The 10,803-nt window shown below is 46.4% G+C and overlaps 1 protein-coding gene across 3 annotated transcripts; it reads left to right on the forward strand.

Moving 5' to 3' along the window:
* The first annotated feature begins 6,795 nt into the window (after positions 1–6,795).
* Positions 6,796–9,650, forward strand: LOC100845380. 3 transcript variants are annotated; one of them, XM_024460104.1, is made up of 4 exons: positions 6,796–7,748; positions 7,828–7,962; positions 8,076–8,426; positions 9,110–9,650. In XM_024460104.1, the coding sequence occupies exons 1-3, from the start codon at positions 6,942–6,944 to the stop codon at positions 8,424–8,426; spliced, it is 1,293 nt and encodes a 430-aa protein (XP_024315872.1). In that variant the 5' UTR covers positions 6,796–6,941; the 3' UTR covers positions 9,110–9,650. The 3 variants fall into 3 exon arrangements, with proteins under 3 accessions (XP_024315872.1, XP_024315873.1, XP_024315871.1); XM_024460105.1 differs by having other exon boundaries at positions 9,129–9,650; XM_024460103.1 differs by lacking the exon at positions 9,110–9,650 and adding an exon at positions 8,766–8,903.
* Positions 9,651–10,803: the final 1,153 nt, after the last annotated feature.

Here is a 10,803-nt window from a genome sequence, read left to right on the forward strand (position 1 = left end):
ATCAATCATATATTCATATTCACTCAAACCCAAATCCCAAATCAAGCTTTGTTCGTCAACTCTGTCAGACATGTCGCTCGTCGGAGAAATCTCCGTGTACAGAGTGGAGAGGATCGAGCCGGCGGCGCAGCTGGACGGCGTCGATGCAGCCGCGGCGGAGTTCATTAAGAAGGTTCGAGATAGGCTGGCGGAGGAGCAGGCTGCTGCCGCTGCTGCGGCGGCGGCTGCAAAAGCAAGAGCAAGAGCAAGGCGCTAGTTACCTAGCTAGCTGGAGTATATGGGTTTTCGGTTAAATTCAGATTGAAATTGTTTTGTTTGTTGTTTGGAACACGCACGTTGTAAGATACTGGAGTACTAAGATGTACTGCTGCGTATGTAAATAAATTTACTAATTAATGCAGTACGAAGTAATATGGAGTATGTTCTAGGAGTCCTACTGTAAGTACAAGGGACGGCAAGAGCTGTATGATCGATCTTCTCGGTCTCACTGTGATGTGCAATTTTAAAATTAACCTATACTAGCTGTAAGCCTGTAATATGTGTGCTGATCGATCATCAAGGAGTAATTACATGCATGGTACCACCACTAGTAAATACTTATCACAAATGTTTGCAGTCATAGTCGATACACGGCACGGGCAGCGGCGGAGCCAGGATTTCCTAAAACTAGGGCCGTCACTCCAAATCGTTAGAATTAGAAAACAAGACCAAGACAAATCGTGAAATCAACAAAATTACCAAAAGAAAACGCTTCTGCGCCTCATCAGGCCGTGGCCCCTTCAGGCCGGAGCACGAGCACGTCATGGAGAGGCACGGACTGTTTGCCTAGCTTCCGTCTGTAACTCCAAAAATTAACTAAGGAGGAAAGAGTACTTTTAGTCGTTCGACTTATGTAAAATCGGACATTAATAAATGGCTACTCATTTCATCCAAAACGGTATTAGCGTCTTCATATCATGGTTCTCAACCTAAAAATGCCATGTCGGCCTGTCAAGTTTGCGTCACGTTTTCTTTTAGCCTCGAAGTCAAATTGTTTCCCAACGACAAAACTACGTCGGTATGGTATTTCGAGACCAAAATCATGACACATCAGACCTATATAATACCACATCACACGTGGACCATTGTTGTTCAATTTCAATAATTAAGAGATGAAAATTATACGGAAAAGATATAATTAAGACCATCAGACCTCATGTTCAATTTTTTTTTTCAAGAATGCACCCAGCGGGTACATCATCGATTAAAGAAGACTCATGTTCAGTTTCAACAATCTCAACAAGTGAAAGTCTCATTAATTAATCCGAAGTTGATGCATGCCTAGCTAGCTCCTTTTTCAAAAAGTAAACAACAAATTAACTAACTTTCTTTTACGCTCGTTTTGACTTTTGCGTACTCTTAACGTCGAAGGACATCAATTGTTGCTGCTATCATGGATGCAATGCATGGTCAAGTCTTGGATCGATTCTCTGCATGATGCTAAACGTGCTGCGGGCACTTGCGCTGTCATGCAGTACGGTCAAGTCTTTGAGATTTATTTTTTAGAAATATGTCTTTGAGATTTATTCAGTAGAAACTACCGTGAATGTAGGGTGGGGAGCCTTTATTCCCCACGGTGAGTTACTAAAACGAAAACCCCCCCCGAGAATGTACATGGGTCTGGCCCAGTAAATCAGTCATTCCAAGTTTCCAACACGCACGAGCAAAATTTTCATGTACTCCCTCGCTCTCATATTAAGTGACTTTTTATTACATGTATCTAAACGTTTTTAAACATATATACATTCATATTTAGGCAAATTTGAGTCAACGTGGAGGGAGTACTGAGTAATACGGATGCGCGTGAAGTGCTTCCAGACCGATGCTTCGGACCAGGCCGGACGCGTGAACATGGCATGCCGTTAATTTATCACGTGCGAGGATTCAACAAAGCCAAGAATCGGATCGAAGACGTCGTCGTCGCGAGACACTCACACCAGAGAGAGACCAAACTCTTTTGGACTTTCGAGCATGCATGCCACTTTCTATGCTTGTTCGGATTGGCAACTAAAAGCAGCACAAAATGCGCTTAATTTGGTCGGTTGGAATGCAACGTTTGGCGACTGACCGACCCGGCCCGACCAGTTAATAAGTCTTGGTCTCTGCTTGCGTCTGATGATGAACATCTTTTCTGTTGTCGTCGAAGAATCCGAATCTGATTCTTTTCTAATTTTGTGATCGATATGCATGGCCTGATCGATGATCGACGTGCGTACGTGTGCATATACACATACGTATATAAAGACTAATTCAAAGTTGTGTGGTGTATATTCGGTGTATTGTTCTAATTCGTACGTTGACGTGAACTACTGGAGTACTATACAATAATAATACAACCTTGACCGTTCTATACAAGTCAACACGGTACGTATTGGCCGCTGCATGCATGCAGCCCACATGCATATATTAAGACACCAGATCTAAAATTGCTAAAAAGAACATTGACCAAATTATCAAACTGATGAAAACATAGATACTGCTACTGGTACATACAAGCAGATCAGTATACGTACGTGCATGCATGTAGAAAGTTCCACCAGCCGGGCGCTAGTCAAGTCAACAACCAATAATCACTTGATCTTTCTTTTCTTCTTCCTTGGATTGCACGCCACATCGAGACCTTTAGCTACTCTATAAATAGGGCAGCCCGTGGATCACCTCGACCATAGATAGATCATTCACTCAACCCAAACTAAGCTTAGCTCAGCTCTATCTCATCAGACATGTCGCTTGTCCAAGAAATCCGCGTCCACAGAGTGGAGAGGATCGAGCCGGCGGTGGCGCAGCTGGGCGGCGTCGATGCGGCAGCGGCGGAGTTCATCGAGAAAGTCCGGCGGCGGCTGGCGGAGGAGGCTGCTGCTGCTGCGGCTGCAAGAGCAAGAGAAAGGCGCTAATTAACAAGTTACAGACAGTCTGTTAAATTGAGATTGAATTGGTTTTTGTTTGTTCTTTTGAATTCGAACGGATTTGGTGTGTAAGAGATTGATGTATGCGCATATGTATGATCGACCTTCTTCTCGAATCTCGATCGATCGGTCTCATTTGTGATGTGCAACTAAAGTGATCGACTAATATTTATACCGTTCGATCAACAACGAGTAATCAACTGTACTCACTTCGTCCTAAAACAAAGTGACTTGAATTTATGTAGATTCCCGGTATTTTCATGATCGTGTACTAAGCAAAAACATCTTGCATGCATGCACAGTGGATCTGCGACGCATGACACGTGGCGACACGGCATGCAAATTAAGGCAGGGACCGCGCGTGCCTTTTTCTTCTGTCTGTGACCCGGAGGTGATACATCATGCACGCAGACGCAGTGCATGCCTCTTCTTTCGAAAAGAAAGCAACAAACAAATTAACCGCTTTGTGTCTTTTTGACTCTTTGCGTACGCTTAACCCCGAAGGACATCAGTATTTCTGCGGCTATCATGGATGCGATGCAAATGCATGGTCAAGGACTCGATGTCGATGCCGCTATCATGGACATTAGCCAACCAGCTGGTTACACACCTCACATTAGCTAGTTTGTGTTTTTTCTTTACACTTGTTCAGATCGGAGGAAACTACGGAGTAAGAGCAGCACAACAATACGTGGTTTGCCAGCCCCTAGCTTTGTGGGCCGGGAGCTATTCTAGGCGTCCAAATGTGAAGTTGGCGGCAACTAATACCAAACTACTCTCTCCGATCCTAAATTGTTGTCGAAATATTACATGTATCTAAACGTCTTTTAAAAATAAATACATTCATGATTGGGTAAATTTGAGTCAAGAATTTATGTCAGAGGGAGTATTAAAAAAAATTCATTCAAGCGTACGTGGAAAGTGAAAATACTGACCTTTTATGCTTGCCAATTGGCAATTGCCAAAGGTCATCTTGGTTGCTCTCCGTTCTCGATCCAATTATGCTTGATCCAGTGTCTCCTAAAAATGACATTGTATATGCAAATATTGTAACAACCACGTATGCTTTAATTGCTATTTTCCTGGTCTGGTCTCTCACAGACGAATGTTACAATTAATTGAAGGCAGATCATAAATATATGAACTACTGTATCATTAGCTCGCGTGTAAACATACTAGTAGTACACAGCAGGGGTTTCCTCCCAAATGCTGCGTATAAATTAATCAGAACAACAGTGCGACTGCTGACAACAGACGTTTCCCCCATACCCGAGGCGTATTTCTCTCTTTATACTGCATTCCTCTTCCAGACGGAGGAGGCGTAAATCAAAGCGATACACTTTATTAAGAGTAAAATGAAAAGCGGAAGAGCCTGGATTGTTGGTTCCCTAAAAAAAACTCAAAGCAAAGTCGACAAAACCCTTGCCCTACGTTAATTCACGTTCATTGAAATGGCAATAAGATAATTTGACATTCAATCAAATTTAATGGAACAATTGTTTCTATCATGGAATCCATAATTGTCATATTTCTGAACGTGAGAATTCTGAGTCACTGAGTGTATTACTGACTTATCGTTGATTTCTTCAAAGGGTGCAAAGGCCGGTCCTTGCCCCTCCACCGGAGCTAGGCAAGGGGCGCTGCAGGATGGCCACCTTGTCCAAAGGGTGCAGAGGCCGGTCCTTGCCTCCATCGGAGCTAGGCACTGGGCGCTCCAGGATGGCCACCTTGCCCGGCATCAGCCTGTGCGTGAGCAGCCATACAGAGAACCTGCTAGCGCAGGAGGCGGACGAGCACGTCGTGGCAGTGGACGACACCTGGCCCCGGGTGATGAGAGGAGGGTATTAGCATGGTAGGCAGTGAAGCGGATGCGGGAGCTTGAGCGCGGGCACGAGCGGCTGCGAGGGAGGTGACGCAGGGAACAGGGAAGGAGGAGGCAGCGGTGGTTGCCGGAGAAGGCGGCAGCGGTAGGCGAGACGGAGGTGGAGGAGGCCATGGGTGGCGCTCTAGATCGGGTGGCCGGTGGGTGAACGGCGGCGGTGAAGCGCGTAGGAGGTCGGTGTGGATGAGGGGATGGGCGGCTGCGGGGCGTTGGGGCGGAGGCGAGCGCCCGACCGTAGAAGGTGGAGCGGCATCGTGGAAACCAGAGCGCCGCCGCAGCTATTGGGCCGGCAGATGGAGAGAGAGGGGAGGAGGGAAAACTTGCAGAAAAACCCAGATCCGTGCCACGGCGGGACAACGCCTTGGGTCCCAACCCAACAGGAGGCAGGGCGAGATGCGGGTCGGGGACTCGGGGATGAGTCCCGGTGCTATTCTTCAGCTTCCACGTTGCTGACGAGCCCCGCGTCACCACCGGCGAGCGCGAGATCGCCGCTAGCATGCCGCCCGACTCGCCGCCGCTACCGCCGCGCTTACCCAAAGCAGAGGACGAAGCCATATGCTCCCCGATCTAGACGATTCTGGACTCAATTACACATGCACCTCATCACTGTGTTGCATCGGCCATATTAAGCGGCGCGGCAGCGGCGTTGCAGGGCATTGGGAGCGGGCTCGCATAGCCCGGCATCACTGGCAAGGGGAGGCCCGCAGCAGCGACCTGCTGCCGCGTGCCGCTGCGTCCGGCCTGCCACCCGCCCCGAGTCGCCGCGTTCTGCCGAAGCGAGGCGATGGAGAGAAGAGAGATATACATGAGGAAAGAGAAGAGAGCGAGGGGAACGGTGCGATCGTGGCAGCGCTAGAAGTGGTGCGCGCGATCGGGCGGGCGGCACGAAACGATCCGACAGACTTTTCGCACTCGCGAGACGCGGACGACGACGAAGGAAGCTTTCCTCCCTTTACTATTTGATAGATATGATATGGTCTTTATGAATACCCAACCATCAATGTTTTTTTCATTCGAGCGTACGTGGAAAGTTAAAAAAAAATACGGAGTACTGATCTTTTATGCTTGCTGAAGGTCATGCATCTTGGTTACTCTTTGTTCTCGATCCAATTATGCTTGATCCATTGTCTCCTAAAACCGATACACTTTCTCCGTCGAACAAAAGATGTCTCAATTTTAAATAAATTTGAATGTATCTATGTATTAAGTCATGTATAAATACATTCAAATTTTAATAAACTTTAGACATCTTTTGTTGTACGGAAGGAGTACTCCGTATTCAAATATCGTAACAATCACGATTGCTGACAAGAGACATGTCCCATACGTAAGTTCGATATGCTTACTTACCGAGGCGTACTTTTCTCTTTATGCTGCATTCCGCTTCCAGACGGAGGAGGCGTAAATCCAAGCGATACACTTCATCATGAGTAAAACGAAAAGCGGAAGAGCATGGATTAATCCTGGCCATCAGTCCTAGTTTTTTTGGCCAGCTCGAGACACGCGAAAAAATCACGGCACATACAACGGCACGGCACGGGCCAAATCGTGCCGGGCCAGGCACGAAGCCCATCACGTGTCCGGCTTTTTTAGGATTCCGGCCCATGGACCGGCACGGGCAAGGCACATGAATAGGCGGGACGAGCACGGCAAGAGAACGACCCCGGGACGGCATGCCCGGCCTGAAATAGTTGGCACAGCACGGCATGAAGGCCTCGAAAAGTTCAGCACGAGGCACAAAATTTTCTGATTCTTTTATTTTTTCCTTCAAAAAAGATCGGAACAGACCAAAACACCCCGCCTTGGGCCTTCGTGCTTCCGTGCCGACGGGCAGGCACCAAACCAGTGCGTGCCAGGCTTTTTTCGCAGATCAGGCCGTGGGCCAGGCCCTGGATTGTTGGTTCCGTCCGTTGGGAAAACTCAAAGCGAAGTCGACAAAACCCTTGCCCTTCGGCGGCCCCCATTTGCGGCGGCGCAAAATTATCCGCCGGACATGAAGAAGAAGAAGGCGCCGACGGCGGCGGCGGCGCTACCCGCAGCCAAGAGGCGCGCCTCCGGTGAAACCGCCGGGCGCGGGCCACGGAAACGGGCACGGGACGCCGATCTCGTCACCCATGGCGACCTCATCAGCGATCTCCCTGATGCCATCCTCTGCACCATCATCTCCCTGCTCCCCGCCAAGGACGGCGCCCGCACGCAGGCGATCTCCCGCCGATGGCGGCCCCTCTGGAGATCCGCGCCTCTCAATCTCAACGCCAGCTACGATTTCTGCACCAAACGACATCAAGCGCTTCTCCATCGTCTCCAAAATCCTCTCCGACCACCCTGGCCCCGCCCGCCGCTTCCACTTCGCCGTCATCCGCCTCCAGAACGAAGAGGAAGCCAAGCAGATCGACAACTGGTTCCGCTCCCGAGCCCTTGCCAACCTTCAGGAGCTCGATTTCACTTTCGGTCCTTTGGAATTTATTTACGGTGTCTACAGATATTACCGGCTGCCATCGTCTGTTCTCCGTTTCGCGTCAACCCTTGTCATGGCCAGAATCACCTGCTGCGATTTCCCAAATGAGATTGCTCACTTTCCCCTCCTGAAGCAGCTCACACTACGACGTGTTTCCATCTCTGATATTGTGTTCCGCGGGATGATCTCTGCCTGCCATGTCCTTGAGACCCTACATCTCGAGGAAATTCACGATGCGTGTTGCCTCCGCATTACCTCGTCAACTCTGAGGAGCATTGGCACTTGTTGTTTGCGCAAAGGCGAATTGATCATTGAGGACGCCCCTCGTCTCGAGAGGCTGCTACTATCTGTTGCGGGCGATGAGACTATCCGGGTGATTAGGATTAGGGCACCTAAACTGGAGATATTGGGCGCTTTGTCGCCCTGCATCTCCGAAATCAAGATTGCAAATCTAGTCTTCCAGGTATAGCAAGCACCCTCTTTACTCTTGCTTTCGGCATCTGATGTGCACAATAATTTTTAGTGTCCTTTATTTTCTTCAGGGAATGATCCCAGCCAACTTGAAGACCCCGATACGCACGGTGAAAGTTTTGGCTCTCCGGGTTTCAATCCCTGATTTGAGTGCAGTTCTTGATGTCCTCAGATGTTTCCCCTGCCTGGAGAAGCTCTATGTCACTGTGAGTACTCGTGTTGTTTCTTACCTTTGAATGTTGAAATGATTATTTGATTCTCATGTAATCTAGTATAGTTGGCACTCACTTTGTCATACATCTCCCATTTTGTTTTACAGTGGAACAAATACTTAAAGATGAAGATGAAAAATCTGCGTCAGTATGATCCACTCGATCCAATCGAATGCCTTGAGACCCATCTCAAAAAAGTGGTGTTCAGATTTTATCAAGGCAATGAGGAAGATTCTGGCTTTGCCAAGTTCTTTATTTTGAACACGAAAGTGCTGAAGGAAATGATATTTGGAGTCCGTGAGAAGGTCAACAAGAAGTGGGTGGCTGCTCAGCACAGGCTGCTTAAAGTGAAAAATAGAGCTTCTCAGGACGCCCAATTCGAATTCAGATATGGTCCTTCTGAATGTTTTGATACCCATGATCTGTCAATTGCCGATCCCTTCACCGCTCTTATCTAGGTCGGTTAGATGCTCTTTCAAAATAAGCATATCTTTGATTTGTCCTTGGCCGATCATGCTCTTTCAAAATAAGCATATCTTTGATTTGTCCTTGGCCGATCCCATTGGCTGCTTGTTTGATCTGTAGATGAGGTCGGCATGCTCTTTAGTCCAACTCTCAATTTTTTTTGCCTGCAGTGTCTGTAGTTCCTTCGTACTGCCAAAATAATTTTTGCATGGGTATGTCAAGCAAAAATAATTTACTGCCAAACATTTTAACTTCAACTCAGCATCAAACGTAACTTACCTTGATTTTTTTGCCTGTAAAATGATTGTGGTTGCAAACCTTGTTTGTTCCAGTTCCAGTCATCATGGAATGCAATGCTTGTGGGGGAACGACGATCAGATTTCAGCCAGCAATTCATGCTTGTGTTGGATACGAAATTATCCTTTTCCAGACAAAAGTCTCCTATTATAAATGGACCATTGCACTAATAATTGGACCTAGAGTTGTTATTTGCACTGGTACTTTTAACTCGATCTGAAATCATGGTGACCCACGGAATGTGGTGATATCTGAATGTGAGACAATTTAACACAATTCAGAAGTAACATTAGCCGAGACTGCTCGGGTTTCAGGCAAATTCAAATGCCTGTTTTGGTTGTTTGATGCCGAACTGAAAACTGGAATCACTAAAATACAGGCAATTTCAATTATTTCAGTGGTGGCTGGAACTTGAGCCCAACTGAAACGAAGAACCCCTGACTCTGATAGGACATGGAAGTGGAACCATCTTCAGTCCTGAGCCGTGATCATCTATTGACTCATCTATAGAAAGCTTCCCTGGCCAGTATAACAGAAGCTCCTTCAAAAAACAGAAGCTACTTTTGAGGAAACCAAGATTGGGGCACCTAAGCTGAAGATAATGGGCCCTTTGTCACCCGGCAATCTCCGAAGTCAAGATTGCAAACCTAGTCTTCGCGGCTGTTCAACAAGTGTTGCTAGGAGTAGAAACTAGAGCTTTTCGATTCACTCAATTCGAATTCAGAAGTGGTTGTTCTTATTTTCGGAACCATTTGGATGCCCACGATTTGTCAATTGCCGTTCTCTTCGACCGCTTGTTGGTAGATGGGGTAGATGCTCTTTCAGAATAAGCACATGCATGATTTATTAATTTGCAAAACCCATCGACTGTCTTTTCGCAGACGAGGTTGATACCTGCATATTATATTATCTTTTTGTTATTCTGTTTAAACGGTTGATTCTTAAACATTTGGTTGCATTACATCCGACCTTTAAGTTCATTTTGGCTGCTCTATTTATAGTCTTAAGTTCCTTCGTTATTCCCAAGAGGGTATGTCCTGCAAAATGGTTTACTGCCGACAGGTGCAACTAGGAGCTAGTAAACTCAGCATCAAAATGGTTTGATATGCTTGGGATTCAGAAGGTATGAAGTGCCCAATATTCATGATTTTGAAAGGTAAAACTGATATTCCGTACTATTAATAATTAATATACGTGTTGGTCCATCAAAAATAAGAACTCTGCACTGTTGACCCAAAGACACACATTGATCCAATATTCCTAACAATCATTATTGTTATTTTCCTTGTCTGCTCTCACTAACAATATCACTAATTAACCGCCCGCTACTGTATTTTGTCCCCTTGAAATGATACTCATGCCCTTGGCAACAGGTATCCATCGAGATGAGTTGCATGATATTGTGCCCGCTATTTCAGCATGTATTTCTTATTTATGTTATGTCTTTGCCTTCCTCATTCTGTTTTTTAGATTTAGGTATCCTTTTGCTTCCATTTTGCCAGCCTTTTCCTGCTGGCTTTGCCTTCTGCCATTGCTTCCCAGACCTGCTATCTGAAAAAGGTTAAATACTTTGAGATCAGGAGTATAACATTGCAGTAAAGGTTCCATCATTCCACAATATATTCAATCTGAGTCTAAATTATCCAGTGTTTGGATGATTGATCTCATGTGTCTTATTTTATTCATCCAAATTGATGATGTCGAACAGTAACATGTCAGGACAAACTTAGGCAGACACATATGCAACAATAGGTTTCAGTGTTACTACTCAAAGGACCTAAAACACAGGTCCCACTTCCATGAGGATGAAACCAAGTTAGGTGTTAATCTATAAACTCTATAAAGTTGAAGTCCAGTAAGTGTAGTTAATTTAGCAAGCTGCACATGCAGCCTATCCACATCAGCATTTCCTCTAATTTCTAATTTCTAATATTCTATATTTAAGAGAGGGAACCCCACTGTCTATTTTCCTGGCTCCTTCTGCTTCCACGCACGTTCCTGCGATGTCGCGACGTCTTGTTCTCACGGCCCAGGCGCGTCCATTCTCGAGTTCCAGGCACATACGGTTCGAGG

Source organism: Brachypodium distachyon, chromosome 2, assembly GCF_000005505.3.
Source record: "Brachypodium distachyon strain Bd21 chromosome 2, Brachypodium_distachyon_v3.0, whole genome shotgun sequence".
NCBI lineage: Eukaryota > Viridiplantae > Streptophyta > Magnoliopsida > Poales > Poaceae > Brachypodium > Brachypodium distachyon.